Source organism: Leptopilina heterotoma, unplaced genomic scaffold (genome assembly GCF_015476425.1).
Source record: "Leptopilina heterotoma isolate Lh14 unplaced genomic scaffold, ASM1547642v1 Lhet_53, whole genome shotgun sequence".
NCBI classification, from domain to species: Eukaryota; Metazoa; Arthropoda; class Insecta; order Hymenoptera; family Figitidae; genus Leptopilina; species Leptopilina heterotoma.
Genome location: NW_025111115.1, coordinates 701,945 through 718,937, shown reverse-complemented (window position 1 = coordinate 718,937; position 16,993 = coordinate 701,945). Strand labels below are relative to the sequence as shown.

Here is a 16,993-nt window from a genome sequence, read left to right as displayed (position 1 = left end):
AGTTTTAATTTATTTACATGTTTATAGCTATTTTACGAAATATAATATATACATATGTATATAGCTTGAGAGGATTTTAATAAGGTCAAAATGTTAAACATTTAAGAGACTTATTTTTCATGGTTATATTTAAAAAGTTCGAGGTTAAATGTATTTTTTTTATTATTAATTGTACAACTGATGAAAAATTTAATACAGAAAAATTAAAAGAGATCTACTTTAAAAAGGATGATTTTTTTAAAATTGAATTTTTTTTAATACTTTGTTTTGTTAAATGAATATACTTGAATCTTGAGTTTTTATGAAGTTCATCAAATTCTACTTTTTTGCATTTATAAACAAAACTTCGCTACTTATACACAAAAGTTTCGTTTCCTTTCCCAATTTCTTCTGTGGCAAAAGCCAATCTTCTTAAAATGTAAATTGAAAAAAAGGTAAACTGATTTCTTAAAAGATCCGTCAGTTTTATCATAGAGGAGAAAATTTATAAAGTGAGATGAGCATTTTTTCCTTGTAAATTACATTTTTTATGAGAAGATTTTTGTAAAGTAATAATTGTCACTTTATGAAGTATTCTTTTCTAGTTTTTTTTTAATGTACAAGCATATTAGATAATTTTACGTTTCAAAATAGAATAAAATACAGGCAACTGCTTATATGCTGTTCTTACGGTTCGCACATCTTTCTGAAAACCGTCGCATTTCTATCACAATATTATTAGATACTGATCAACCAAAATAATTTGGTTTGTAGATGAATATTCTTATTCAATTTATAAAAATAACACGAATAGAAATTTTTCTCCTATTAAAATGATACCTTTGTGGGTGTGCACACAAAACATCCTTTTGTCTTCATAGCCGGACACCGAACAGCTCTCCAAATGGTGTGGGGTACATTGTGATCGTTTGAATTTATTAGAGTTGTGCAAAAAGCTCGATCGAGTATTTTCAAGCTTTTCGTTTTTCTAGCAGAGCTGAGCAGAATCAATCCGAACTTGAACCAAATTCCATCCGACACGTGCAGTATTAAACCTAAAATAATTTTGAGCACTCAAATATTTTTGAGTAACTAAAACTCGAGCCTGGCTCGAGTATCGAGCCCGGCTCGAGCTCGACCATGCTATTCGAGCTTTTTGCACACCTCTAGAATTTATATATTCATATATGTGCAAAATAGTAAGGCATTTCCATGTTCTATTTAAAGGGAAAATCTAGCTTTTATCCTTCTAAATGCTGCTTGCCGAACAAATATTTACCTGACTCAATTTTCTCACAAAATACATTCACTGTACTCTCACATGCAGCACAAAAGTTTACTTAAACTTTGCGTTTAGTTGGAAAAGGAACTTTCGTAATCTTACCCTGTACCTTACATGCAAGGTCCACAATATCAAAATTGTTTGTTTTTTCAAAGACAGGCAAAAAATGGATTTAAAATAAAGAAAATATTGTCAAGCTTTAATTAGAATTAAAGATTTTTAATAATCAGTCGTAATTTCACCTCGCATGTTTTTATATACGAAATAATTGATTCAGTTAAACTGATTAATTGGGACAAGAGCAGGTTTGATGATCCGCGTTATCACTTTTCTGCATGATGAGTCACTCATCGTGAATTGAATTCTAACGCGATTCATTTAACTATAAAAGTGTTTGTGCATCTAAAGTGTCTGTATTTTATTAATCTTCTGTGAAATTATAGAGATACAAGTGTGATAACAAACTTGTAGCAATTAAAGTAAAGGGAGCTCGAAATATTCTTTATATTACTCTAATTTTAATTGTCCTACATTCTTTATAATGCTTCTGTTTGTATAATTGCGCACTTGAACAAGAGAATCGAAATAGAAAATATTTTACTTCCCCTAGGGGGAAAAATTGACATTATTAGCCAGGCAAAGGTATCATTTTTTCGATCTCGTAGGAGAGAATTTAAATCCAATAAGAGAGATAATAAATAATTCATGTAAGAGATCCGGGTTGATACATGTAATCGGATTGCCTTTGTCTCACGTATTACATTGCTCAGGATCCAATGTACTTTTTTAAAGTGATCTACTTATTTGATAAACAAATTGATTCTCAAGATTCACTTATTGGCTCCATTTGAATTTTTATTTGTTGCAGTAGTTTTATCGAGTTCCAGCAATATTTACATGAAACTATTATATTCCTAAGGATGTCTTGAAATTTATTATTTGACAGTTTTTGTTACATAACAGTTTTTTTATTTTTGGACTTGATTTTAGCCCATTAATTCTGATCACGGCTTGAAGTTCCTAAATACAGCATGCAGGTAACTTTTGCGGACCTTTTTGGAAAAAAATTAAATTTTTCTGAAAAGGCATTTTTGTCATAATTTTATTAGTTCGTGACTAACATGATAAATAGATTTGCAACGAACTAATAACATTGTGGGTAGAAATGTCGCGGTTCTGAAAAAAGAGTGCAAATCGGAAGGACAGCATATAAGCAGTTAGCAATAGTAACAGGAAAAAGACTTTATGGTCTCTCTTTAATAGTGTAAAAACGATGTTCGTGTAATTATAAAAACATTAAATTTCATTATTTGAATTTTCGAGCCCCAGCAGAGTTAGTCCCTCATTTTTTCATAGTTTTGAATTTATTTTTCAATTAAATTTTATGTTATTTAATCATTCATTTCATTAGATACAAATTTGAAAAAATATTTGCCTGTTTTAATAAGTTTTTCGGTAACGTTAGGTTGGATTTTTTTCCATGTTATATATTATCATTGTTACTTGAAAAAAAAGTTGAAAAGCGAGAGAAATAATAGTCTGGAGATAACTCATGATTTTCATTTCTGCAAGTTGAATACTTGTATGCATACATTTTTGAGGAGAATAATTTAGATTGTCTGTATGTGTGGAGAGAATTCGTTAAAATATTTCAAAGTTGGCTTTATGTATGTATGCATTCTTGAAATTTTAAGTCACATCATTTTAAATTTTAATAATCTTACATTTTTCAATTGCTGCTTGTCAGTATATAGAGGAATTAAAAAAATAGACTTTTTATAGTCCTCGAAATCTAATTCTTGAAAATAAAAAAAAAAAAAACATTTGTAAGTGATATATGGGAACTGTGTCATAGTTTTCAAATTTTTGACATGTACCTATTCCCGCATTTTTATAAAGTCTCGAGTTTACTTTATCGTTGAATATATCAAAAAAGGCAACGCGCAATTTTCATACAATTCTGTGAAAACTTTACCATTTCGTTTAGATCTGGGAATGAAATGTTGAGTTTTGGAATTTTTGCTTTTTTCCAACATATTTTTTTCATATATTCTTTTTTTTATTACTGGCAATTCCTTACAGCTGGCTCGCGAGGTGGTCTTCTGAATTTTTCTGATTCACTTATCAGAAAGCTTCCTCGATGTTTCAATATAAAATCCAAATATACGGTGAAATTGAATCCGTGCAAAACATGTTCGGGCGATTGTTTTTTCTTCTTTTCTAAATCTCCACAATATTCTTCTTCTTTATATATATTAACTGTATTAATTCAGAAATAATTATATTGGAAAACAATTTTTGACAACTGCGTTCGTACTGTGAGTATATTTCTCACGATGAAATTTTAGTTTTTCTTTTCGCTATTTGTGTGTTTACCTTCTGATAATTGTTTAGATTATTTTTTTTCGATTTATTAAAAATATTAATTAGAATAGAAAAAGATATTCCAATTAACTTTTTTTTACATTTGCGCTTTGGAAATAAAATTTAGTTTCACGGGATTTAAAAATACGGAAAAAAAGTTTTAATCTCTATAGTAAATTTATATCACACCTCCCATATATAAACTTCTAATTTTATGATTTTCTAGTCTACTCAACAATTGTACATTTTATCTGAATGTGCGCATTTTATCAACTGTTCTCTCGAGAGCTTTTCGTATAGTTTAATCATCATGCTTTTGTTTCATAAAGCTGCACATTTTCTTGTGTCATTTTTGACAATTATTTTTGCATTTGTCATATTTGAATGGGGAATGAACACTTTTTTCTTTCATTAAATATGTAAAAACAGAAATACACAATAGAATGAAGAAACAAATAGTAAAAAAAACTAGCGAAATGCATACATTAAAATAGAAAAAAAGAAAGTAAAGCAGAAAAAAATTAATAAAAGAATCTTTAAAAGGAATGGTAAAAAGAATGAAAATGAGAAACTACAAAATTTCACTTTAGAATAAAGTTAGTAAAACATTTGTCAAAAAGTAATTGTACTTAAAAAATTTCTTTTCTTTCCGAGTGAAATAAAATGAACTCTTCGGGGAATTATGTAAATTACCATCTTTTGTTTTATGAGAGTTTATTCTTCTCAGTTTTCATATGATACTTGGAAAAAAATATCTCATAATTTTTTGATGAACGTGGAAATTTTTAATTGGCAATCGAGTTTTCCACTTGTCAAATATTAGTGAAATGTTACGAAATTTCTGTAAATCTCCAATCAAGTTTTCTCCTTTGGGATTGGCATTTAGTTTGTCGATCGTCTAATTAAACTCGACATCATTTCACTTCAAAGTTTACGTTAGATACTAATAACTTTAAAACTTTGATATGTCTATAAAGTTTTTTAAATTTAGTGCAAATGTTGCGTGATCTAACAGAGGGTTTAAAAATTCCGTAGAGTCTATAATTTATTTCAAATAGGTATACTCACAACTAGAATTTTATTCTTTTTTGTCGAAAATCCAAAATTATTTTTTTTTTATATCGTGAAAAAGAAAATGAAAAAATTTATAACAAATAAATCAATCAAAGTAAATGGTTCTCAAACTTTTTCTTTTCTATTGTGTCCTTCTGGAATTCTTCGTTCATTTGAAGTTTTATCAAACCAGAGGGATAGACGTGATTGCTTTTCGAAAACAATAATATATATGTTTAGACAGTACGGCGGGTGTTTTTATGTGGATTTTAATTAATTTGATCTTTTAGCCATTGAAAAGATTTTTTATAGAGAAGACAGTTCTATTTTAATTGATTATACTTTTATTTGACAGTTTGCGATTACATAACCGGTTATATTTATTCTCTTATTTGACTTGAAAACGTAAATTTTTGAAATGTTATCTTTTCTGAAAAAAATTGTAATCCTAATTCGAAATATGAATAAATAAATATATCTCCTGCAGAAGAAAATGGAGTAAAATTTTATTCTACTGATCTTTAGAATTGTTTGTAAGAAATAGACGATTGATATATCAATATTAAATGTTTATAATGATTGAGATATATTTTTAAATTTGTTTTCTGAGATATCTGAAATTTCGAATGACTAAACTCAAATCCCTTAGCATCCATTCGAATAAAGCAACGATTTAGTTGATAAGAGAATTCTCTATTAGACTCCCTTTTACTTGACCATAGTCGTTTGTTTTCACTGAACAGTACACAAAATCAGGATTATCTCCTATCAAGAAATCTCAAGTCGAACATAAATTCTTGCAGAATACCTCTCTATCTCTGGTTCAATCAGAGAAGGAATATAAAAATAATAATAATAACAAAAAACTACTTTAATTCTTTGTTTTAATGGTTCAAAACGATTGAAATGATAGTCTACACCATTCAGAGTATTAATAAAAAATCGTTACAAAAAAGAAAAATACAAAGAAATAAAACCAATTCGTTTTTAGGTCAGTGTTGTAACTCACTTTTAATTTTAAATAAACGACATACGGAATTATCCGATTTTTGTTCTGATTTGTTTTTTCTATTGATTTTGAATAATTTATGAAAGCGGTACCAAAGGCAGATATAATAGATTTAAACCTAAAATGTGGTAACCAGTTGGTAGAATAATTAATATCGGTGATGTGTCACCTCTATTCTACAACCTGGGACAGATTTAACAGAGTATGGTTGTGGCACAGAGATGAATGCATAAATAAGTCATTTATAGTTTGAAACGTGTATGGTATGTACGTACTCATGCCATATAACGGGGGAATCTGTAACGTGAACCTCGCAATGGATGCGAATGGCACATAAACGAACTGCACCAACACGTTCCATTCAGAGGCTGCATCGATCCGTATTGCATTATTATCATTCCAGCATCTTCTTTTCACTGTATATCAATATATTCTGTTTTTGTTTTTCAAGACCTGCAGGGTTTCATTTGCAAAAGTGCGGTCTTTAAAAAAGATGAATCTGTATTTCTTTCATTTTACCCTTTTTGGTTTTAAAAGTCTTTAAATGTTGCGTCAACGAATTTTTATTTTATTTCCATAAAGTAGAATCACATAAACGGTATACTAAAAAGTTGGCATAACATTTTTTTTCCAACAAAAATGATCTGCTTTTACCTAAGCGCTTTTTTATGGTATCAAGAGATCAGGAATTCAAATCCAAAATCATGGTACGGAAAATCAGCATCCTGAAGTGCAGCATCAAATTCTCGACTATAAATCTGATTTAAAAAAATCCCTCTAAAGGAGAAGAGCTGATGGTTTAGACGCTCTTTTTCGCATCTACTTTTAAAGCAAATATCTCTTGACTTATTCAAAAAACACTTTTCGTACTTTAAATTGACCACTAAGTGTTTTCCCTATTATTACTGGGAAACGACAAATATTTTATTTAGAAATGAGTCTCATTAATGAGAATATTAAAGAAAGAGAATATTAAAATAATACAAGTTTTGTTAAAATGCAAATTTTTTTCCAAAATTTGTAGGGAAAACAATTTTTCTTAAAAAGAAGATTGTAACATGTAATTTTATTTTGTTTTCTTTCAGAAACCTGCGAAACCCGTTCTTGGGGTCTTGGAGCATTGGTTCAAGCCCTTGAGCAAAATACGACGAAAGCTTTGATCGCAGACCTTAATCCAAACACCTGCGATGTTGCTATGAAACTTGCTCATCTTTGGAACAAACCGTTGCTCACATGGAATTGCCCTCAGGTAAGTGTAACATTTACTATACAAGGAAAAACGAAAACATTGCAAATTAAATTTTCGCAAACTCCTTTTTTTACGGAGAAAAAATATTTCTTAAAAATAATTAATCCCTTTCAAAACTGGTATACAGTAAATTGGTATACACTAAAGTAGAAAGAAAGAGCCTAGTAGAATAAAAATAATAGTTGATTTGTTTTTTCCAAAAAAGTAAAACTAAATAAAATATTTAAAAAAAATTCTTCTTTCAATGGAAATTTCTAACCTTTGCTATTTAGTATCTCTTTATGCATTGAATAAAAATGAAAAAAAGCGAAAAAATAAATTGAATCAAATAATAATTTATTACGAAGATAACTAAAAAAATCTGTTTTACCCTTTTACCTGTAGAAAAAAGCAAAAATAAATATTCAGTTACAAGCAATATTTTGAAACTCATGAATAGAAAATCGACATGCACAGTAAAATACTGAATTTGACCAAAGCCCATTCCCTTTATTGGCAACTATTACTGTTTTCGTTGAACATACAAATGCCCTGAAAGAGAGAGAGAGAGAGAGAGATACATATATCGAAAATGTCTTTTGATTAGATGGTTTGTGAAGCTATTGCCGCTTCATCGATTTTGCTTCCAACATACCGACACTATAAAGTCAAGAATTTTATAAATATTGTATCTGCAACTATTTTCCGGGCATAAATTTTTGAATTTCCCTCAATGAGATGGGAATAGTTTTATATAATTCGACCTTTTATTCTCACTTTCCATTATTATTTTTCTTTATATTTTATTTTCTATCAACGTAAATACGTAAATTGATTGATTTACAAAATATAACTTATCGCAGTCCCCAGAAAAACTGCGATGAGGCATTATTCTCTGTTAGTTTTAACAGCACCAATTATGGTAATAACTCTTTAATTAATAGGCTCTGCAGGGAAGCAAATTCAATTTTTCACTTTGTTGATTTTTTTGATAAAAATCTAACAAGATTCATCTCTTCATTATACGTAGAGTTATAGTGAATTTTAACTCTTTATGTACCAATTTTAACACATTATTCTAAGGATATCAAATTCAGACAAAAAACGTCTCAAAATTGTCGCAAAGCATTCAATTGTTCTTAATTTCATATCCTTAAAAAAACTGTTAATTTAATATTGAAATTAGAATAAATACAATTTCAAATTGTTGATAAATAAAATTTTCTCTAATGTTGGAAAGGAAAAAGTGCCGAATAATGAAAATTAAAATTAGGAAAAATGTAATTTAGAAAGATTGATGATTAGGAAGAGTGTAATTTAGAAAGAATGTAATTTAGAAAAAGCGAAATGATTACAAAAAATGTGATAAATCATTAGAAAGAAAGATCATTGGTAAAAAAGTTTGTCAATTTTGAGTAGAAAAGTCTCGTTAATTAAAGATTCGATTAAAAAAAATTACAAAAAAAAACTAAAAAGACAATGTTCTAAATGAAAGGAAAAAAATTGAAACTGAAACTGAAAAAGTGAAAAAATAAATTTCTTTTAATCAATTCAAAAAGGAAATGTGTCTTTCCTGTTGAATGCAATAGATCTGCAATATGGAAATGACAATTCATGTTACGTCTCTATATGGGCTCCATCCAATCTATAACATATGTACATCAAAACAACCGATAAAGTGGATTCATGTGAATTCTATAGGGCGAAAATTCAATTGAATTACATGCTTCGTGAAACCATATCATACTTTACTTGAAATCTAAATAAAGCAGAAATGGACCATTAAGTTTTTTGTATATGGCATTCTTTTCCCATTCGTAGAGTTAAAGAATAGAAATTTTTCTCATTGTCAAATTCCGACTAATCCAATATTTAAAACATATTTCAACAGGGCTGCCGCAGGTCAGGGAAATCAGGAAAGTCAGGGATTTTTTATTAAAAGTACTGGCTTGTCTCATAAACTATAAAATTACCACGAATTCTAAAAAATCCTTAAATTTTTTCTATTTCTGACAATAATTTATCTTAAATAATAATTAAGTTTAAATTTTAAAAATTTTAACGCAATTATTTTAAAGAAATTCAACTATCTTAAAAAACATTAAAATTCTTTCCAGAAATTCAATTATTTTCAAAGAATCAAAAAAAATTGTCATCAACATTTCAATTATCTTTATAATTGAATAGCAAAATTCTTCGACAAAATTCAATTATTTTCAGGAATTTTAATAAAATTCATTGCAAAATTCAATTGTTTTAATAAATAATAGTATTCGTCACAAGAATTCAATTATTAAAAATAAAATTTGCATATATTTTTTCGAAAAAAAGACTCGGAGTGATTGATTTCTTCATGTTTTATAATAATATTCTTTCAAGTTATTGAATTTCAAATAGTTTGATTTTGAAATTTTTGATAGAACATTTATTTCGAGTATCTAATAATTTTTGGAGTGAATCAGAATATTCTTTAGGGCCAGGGAAAAAGTCAAAATCAGTCAGGAAAAAGTCTGGAAATCAGGGAAAAGAAAATTAAATTTTTGTGGCAACCCTGTTCTATATGTTTCATTTAAGAAGAAATATTATTGATGATCTTCAAAAAATGATAATAAAATTTTTTTTCATCGACTAGAGAAAACTTGACCCAAAGGAACTTGACCGAAGAAAAAATGGTTTATCTCGATAAAGAAATAAACAAATGAAAGCAACAAATTGTAAAGTTTTTTGATGGAATAAGCTAATCAGAAAATTGTGTATAGAAAGTTTTGGCCCTCTTCGAAGGAGAAAATAACTTTTCTTTGAAAATAAATGTCTCCTAAGAATGTTCGTGTCTCTTCATAACGCTCTATTTACACGAATCCTAAGATTTATTATACATTTCGCTGTTCAAATCTGCCTACGAAGGCGAGAGACGTCTTTTCCCCCTGCTACTAAAAAACGAGTGTTATATCCAGTATATTACTAAGGGAGGAAGTGTTTTTCCTAGGCTTTCAACAATTCTCATTTATCATTATACTATTCCTCTTCTGCAACAACTTTCTTTGTTTTCTCTCGTTTTCTCTCTTTCTCTCTCCTGCGGTTCAAAATAATTATCTAAATTGCATTAGCAAACAAATGTAATTATTCTTCTTGGTCACAGAAAACTTTTACGAAAAATTAAAACTTCATTAATCACATTATCAAATTAATAAAAGAAATAAGGAAATGTTTTTATTAATTATAGTTAATTAAATTGCCAGTCAATAATATTGAATTTTGGTTCACTTTCAATTCACTACTTTATTGGTTTCCCTTCGCTTTGTTTGAAATTCTCCTCATTCTCAGAGGTTCTCTTAATTTCTCTCCGTTTCTCTCTAATAAAGAAAACATTATTTACAGCGTTACTACAGGTCAGGGAAATCGGAGCATTCATTCTTATTAAAAGCACTGGTAAAAAATTAAATGTTTAGAATTTATAAGAAAATTCTGAATTTTTGTGTCTGTTTGTTTGCCTCATAAACTCATAACTCATAACTTGGCAAAATTTCAATTATTTTAAAAAATGTTCCTCATTTCAATTATTTATAATATTTACTATTTTAATAAAATTTTCCTATATAATTCAATTATTTTCAATACAATTCTTCTTAACCCCTTAACTGTTTGAGGAAAATACAACATGATTGTCCCAAAATGCCCAGCGGAATCTGATACTTTTTCAAATAGTATAATATATTTAAATTATAACTAATTATTCAATTATTTTCTAAAATATATCATTAGTGACCCTTATAATTTCTTATAATATTGATATAAAGAAAAATATCTATCAATTTATATACAAATTATATTTATTTTGAGTGATAGGGTCGGAAACAGTTATGGCCATACTTTTTCACGACCCACCCGTGGGTCGGAAACAGGCAACGGGTCAAGAATTCAATTATTTTCACAAAGAATACTATTTTTATGGGAATTCAATTATGTAAAAAAATTTGAATAAAATTCTTCACAGGAAAACAATTATTTTCACAAATAATAAAATTTTTCTCGAGAATTCAATTATTTAAAAAAATTTGAATAAAATTCTTCACAAGAAATTAATTATTTTTATAAATAATAATATTTCTCTCCGGAATTAAATTATTTTCACAAATAAAATTCTTCACAGGAATTTAATTCTTTAAACAAATTTTTAATAAAATTAGTTGAAAGAATTCAATTATTTTCATAAATAACAAAACTTCGCCGAAAGAATTCAATTATTTAAAAATTTGCTGATATTATTCTTTATGAGAATTCAATTTTAAGAAATATAATTCAATTATTTAATAAATTATTATTTATTTTTGTATTTAAATAATTGAATTCTCGAAAAATTTTCTAATAAAAATTGATTAAAAAATGAATTTATAAAATATGAAGGAATCGATCACTCCGAAAATATTAATTGAATTTAAAATAATGAAAATAATTTTGAAGGAGTTACAGTAATAATATTTTAATAATGTAAAATAATGATTTTATCACTCGTTCATCTTTAACTATTATAAAATATGAAGAAATCGAAGACTCGGAGTGATCCATTTTTTCCTCTTTTCCAATAATATTTTTACCAGTTATTGATTTTCAAAAAGTTTAAATTTCAATGTTTTGAAGAATATTTATTCCTACGGAAAAATAATAATTAAATATTTATTTAAAAAATATGTTTTTGAATAATTTTACAATTAAGAAAATTCGTTAATAAATGTAATAGAACATTTTATTGAGTATCTTATCATTTTTAGAATGAATCGCAGAATATTCTTTAGGGTCAGGGAAAAAGGCAAAAACAGTCAGGAAAAAGTCAGGGGAAAACAAAATTAAATTTTTGTGGCAACCCTGATTTAGTATTTTAAAAATGAAATTTTTATTGGAAGATTTTTTTCTCCTGGGTTTTGTTCTAATATATCTGACTTTTGGATTAACTTCCCGTAAAGGAAAGAAGAGTATGAGTGATACACTCATCGATTTTATGTTTTTCGTTTTTTATGTCATCAAGATCGTTTCCCTTTTCAAGGGTGGACTTGGTAAATCTCGTTTTATTAACTGTTATAGCTTCCCAACCTACTTTTATCGTTCGAAATCTGAACACCTTTTAGTAATCTTTTCTATAATTACCTTTCTTGTGAATAATGTAAAAAATTTCCTATTAATTAAGGAACGAATACTTTTCTCAAATATAGATTTTTAGATTTTCAATTAACACTATTTGTTAAATATTAAATTACTTCTTACAGAACATAAATAAGAATAAAGAAAATCCACTTTTAGCGTAATGTTTGAAAATGAAAAATTGGTTTGAATGAAAGTAAAAAAATGTACAGACTGGAATATAATATCGATTTGGATGATATAATAAGGTATTTTCGGGTGAAGATTTGATGAGAAATAAATAGCTGTTGGGGGTCGGTCGTTTATCTCACTTGTTCTTACAACAAGAAGAAGTGACGATTAGACATACTAGCGTCTCTCAAGTGACCTAGTTTCGGTCTGTTTGTGTCAGGCAAAAGTTGGCAAGTTAATCTCGAAAGAGAAATATGTATGTATCGTTACCGCATGCACTCTTTTTCTTATATATATGTTTTAGATTTTCCTCCTCTATACACGCACACTTTAAAAATACGAAAAGCCACCAACACTATCAGGAAAAGATGAAAAGCTTCCATTTTCGCCTTTTCCTAATCCGTCTACCCAACTGCTTACAAGTATTTTATGCTTCATGTTTCTCTATTCGAAAGAGGAGCATGAATTTTTCACATACATGTTATTTCTATCAAATAGCTAAAAGTTTCCTTCCTTCTTTCTTTTCTTTTCTTTTTTTTTTCAAAAAATACACCAACACATTTTCTTCCCTTTTTTTAAAAATTATTTCCCTTTCATCTCCCATAGCTTGGTGTTGAATTTTTGAATTCTACAATAAAGTGAATTATTCTTTTATCTTTTTTTCAGAAAATATTTTACATGCATGAAGTAATTTTATTTTTAATAAAAATATTTTTCCCCTTGATATTTAAGTCTTATTTAAAAATAAAAAATTTCCCTTTTATGTGTGCGGTTTATTATTTTGTCATTTTTTTAAACTGACAGATTCTTTTGCTATTATAAAATTGGCGTATATACTTTTTTCTCAATAGGTTTCTTTTTGTATTCTCTCTTTTTTTGTAGCTAAACTGTTCCTCTTTTGCCTTTGAACTTTTTAATAAAATACATTTTAGCAAAAAAGGCAAAATAATAGAATATAGAGGAGATCATAAAAATTTAATTATCATGAAGTAGAAGAGAGAGAGAGAGAGAGAGAGAGAGAGAGAGAGAGAGAGAGAGAGAGAGAGAGAGAGAGAGAGAGAGAAAGTAATTAAAAAATAAAGCAAAAGTGACATATAACGTGATAAAATGATTGGAAAGTTTGCATTTTTATTATAATCAAAATATTTCTGAATGGTAGAAAATAAATTCACTTGCAGTGTTAAAAAGTTATCTGCCTCTAAAGATAATAAATAAATGTTGTTCTGTGGAAACGAATTTTCATGGTAATTTAATTAACATGTGCTTTCAAGTGACTTGAATTATGAATTGTTTATAAATATACAAAGATATAAAGAAAGTTGAATTCGAAAAATAAAAAAATAATTTTTGACAAAATTTTGATTCTTCTTGCACTATGATTTATCATGTTCTTTTAGAGTCGAAAGAGAAGTTGGCCGGCATCGAATATATATCGCATGCGGCAACTACGTTACACTTTATTTCCATTTAAATGGATTTTTCTAGATTTTCTCCGCTCGAGCAACGTATTCATTCGTCCGTAATGTTATAACGCCAAAACTTTTCTATACAGGCACAATGTAGAATTAAAGAATAAAAAAAACAAATCTTAATGAAAAAAGTTAATTCGACTTTCTTGCCAATTAGACAAAAATTCGCAAAGTACCACTTAAGAGTCAGCAAAAGTTTCCCTTAATTTATTTCACTATACAACTTGAATAGACAAAAAAATTCCACTGATAATTGCACCAAAAAAAAAAAAATTATAAACAAAAATATTAAAATCTGTCAATTTAAATGTTTCTCCCCATTATAAATAATGTAGAAAATTAGTTGAAATGTCACGTATAGCAACCTTTCAAAGATGAAAGGTGTCTCGCTTCAGCACCGTAATCATTTTCCAATATTTTATTTTATGACAATTTTTCCTTGCGGATTTTGATCCTTCTTTTCGATAAAATTTATTTATTTGACAACGTTTTCAAGTTTCATTTTATGACTAAAGAAATTCTCCCGAAGCCAAAAACTTTTTCTCATCTCTTTCTCTCTCTCTCTCTCTCTGTATGTGTATACGTGTTTGAAATTGAACTGCGCGTGCGAAATGAACAAGTTGATGAATTTAGCAACTTTTATTACTCGGAAACTATTTTCCGGGAATAAATGAGCCTCGAAAAATTAAATTACGAACATTGCAATTTTTTTTAAGAAGAGAAAATGAGAAATGAATTTTATTTATTTCCCTATTTTTTGGAAAATAAGCTAAAATCTCAGAAAAATATTATATTAAAGTTGAAGGGAAAAAATTTGAAGAATTTCCAATCATTCGTTTTTGACAATAAAAGAAAATGAAAGGAGAGAAATATAGTTTCAACATTTCTCAGGAAATATGGGAAGATATATTTTTTCTAATTTATAAGTTGAAATATTGTGAAATTGCACATTGCTCAAGAATTTGATGATGGAATTTTGAAAATATGAAATATAATTAGTTTTAATTAAAAATTATTCTGATTGAGATGTGTGTCTTTGGAAATTTGAAAAAAAAATTTTTCTGTTTTAAAGTAATCGCAAACTAAAGTTATATTTCTTGGCATCGATTATTTAACGTGGTATTAATAAGTGGGTCTCTATAATTATGTCGCAGTGTTCAAAGAAGCGTATTTTTCACAAGCAAATATGTCTCTTTGGAAAGGGAGCAAAGAATGAATATCTATTACAGCGGAAATGTTGTTGCCATGTCGAACGGTGCATATAAAATAAAAAAAAAATAGTTGGGTCAAAGTCTAACCACATTTTTCAACAAAGGACCTTTTTTCCTGACATGCATCAAATATTTTTCGTCCTTTACTTTTTATCTTTTTTCCATAAATAATATATATTGGACCCTAAATAAATTGTTCAGGATTTTCCTTAATTACAAGAGTTATGATTTTCCTTCTTTTTGTATTACCATAATTTACAACCCCTCTTAAATTCCCTATTTCCCAGGATAAAAATATTCTCAAATCCGCAAGACGTAATCTTTCAAAAGAAAAAGAGATAATTGTGTTAAAGAAAAAAATTTGCTTTTTATTATTCTGTAATAATAAGAACGAAAAGTATGATATAAGAGGAGGCGATAATGATAATAGTGTTAGAAAAGCGTGATTCTTTTATGGATTGGTTATTTATCTTACTTTTCGTGTGACATTAAGATAAATGTATATCGTCGAGGAATGTTACACTCTAGATAAGAAGTTAATATTTCAAAAATGATGCACTGCACTTTCAAAATATGGAAATTTCACAATTTAAAGATTGTCCTATTATGGAGGAGAAGTTTTAAAGTCAAAAATTGTATTATTATAATTTTATTCATGTGTTTAACATTTTTAGAATAAAAAATGATGTTATTTATGAAAATTATTTTATGTAAATTCTAACGATCCTGTTTTTGTTAAAATGTGTTTCAGAGAGCGCAAGAGGATGCAGAATTTTCGTCAATCATTAGACTTTCGCCTTCTCTGTTAACAATGGCTAACTCGATAACAGAAATGTTTCGGCATTTTCGATGGAAATCGGTGGCGATTATAAGTTCAGGTAAGAAATCAATTAATTGTATTTATCTTTATATGGATCGAGTAGATATGCAAATCAGGTAAAGAAAGACAATGTTAAACGAAGTTCTTATTTAATATGCCTTGGTGTGAGAAAGAAAGATTGCCGTTACCTCTTGAGTTTGTATTACAAGTATTAGACTTTTTTCTGAAACATCTTCCAATTTCTGTCAGAAGATCTCTGCAGGTTGCATCTACAACCCTTATTGTTGACCCTAAACTGATGCTGGTAAAAAAACTCTTCGGTTTTCTCCATCTTCTTGGTTTTCCCTTACGAAAACTCTCCGAGCGCGCAACGCCCTTGTTAGCTTCTGCTTGCTCTGCCTTTGCTTTCTTAACGAGGTCCTGAAGGTTTTTTTAGTCCGTCTCTCACCGTCCAATGAACATAACAGTTTATTGATTATTGTAAGACTTAACCATCTTCCGACTTCCTCTCCGAACTTTAAAGCATGTTATGCCTCCTTCCCAACTTGGCTCCTCAAAATTGAGTACAGGGTTGACCTGCATTCGAATGCTGTCATCCATTTATCAAAAATCAAGCCCCCAAGTGTTTGGGAAACTATCTAGATTCTAGACGGTTTATGATTAATAATCCCTGACCGTATCATTTGTCAGTGTACTACCAATTTGGAATATTTATAAACTTTTAATGGCAATTTAAATTAAGCAGTAAATCCCAACTCAATCTGAGAGTTATCTATCTCCTAATTTCCGTCAGTTATTTTTAATTATTTTTTCAGAAAAGAATAATTATTTTACAACATCGAAATAATCCATCCATTCGCACAGTGCATTAAAAATAATTACCCAAATAAAATGAATAATAATGTAGGATATAATATTTGGAAACTGTGTAATTGATAATCTGTGGAGAGTATGTATATATAGGTATTATTTAGATATTAATCCATACATAAACTCTGTATAGTTATTTAATCGAGTTTATGTTAAATTTATCCCACAGCAGAATGATGGCCTTAAGTGCTCACAATTATGTACCTGTGCACATTAATTAAATTCTATACTCTGTTTGCACATAAGTGTACACAAGCATGAAAGACTATTTTGTCTCTATCATAGTTTGCCGTATTAGATATAGATCAACTCCATTTACCAGATTTAATCGATATTCAAGTAAACCATATATGAAATGTTAGTCTAATCTCGAAAACCGCACACATTAATACTTTATCCTA

At 28.2% G+C, this 16,993-nt stretch overlaps 1 protein-coding gene across 6 annotated transcripts in view; it reads left to right on the top strand.

The window, feature by feature from the left end:
- Positions 1–16,993, top strand: part of LOC122508147 (guanylate cyclase 2D-like) — a 124,382-nt gene that overhangs the window by 36,841 nt on the left and 70,548 nt on the right. For all 6 annotated transcript variants that reach the window (XR_006302198.1, XR_006302200.1, XR_006302199.1 and 3 more), the window contains exons 4-5: positions 6,773–6,936; positions 15,654–15,780. Coding sequence is in view for 2 of the 6 variants with exons in the window: in XM_043621279.1 (XP_043477214.1) it covers positions 6,773–6,936; positions 15,654–15,780 (291 nt within the window). In the remaining 4 variants the exon portion in view is untranslated. The remainder of the gene's footprint in view (positions 1–6,772; positions 6,937–15,653; positions 15,781–16,993) is intronic.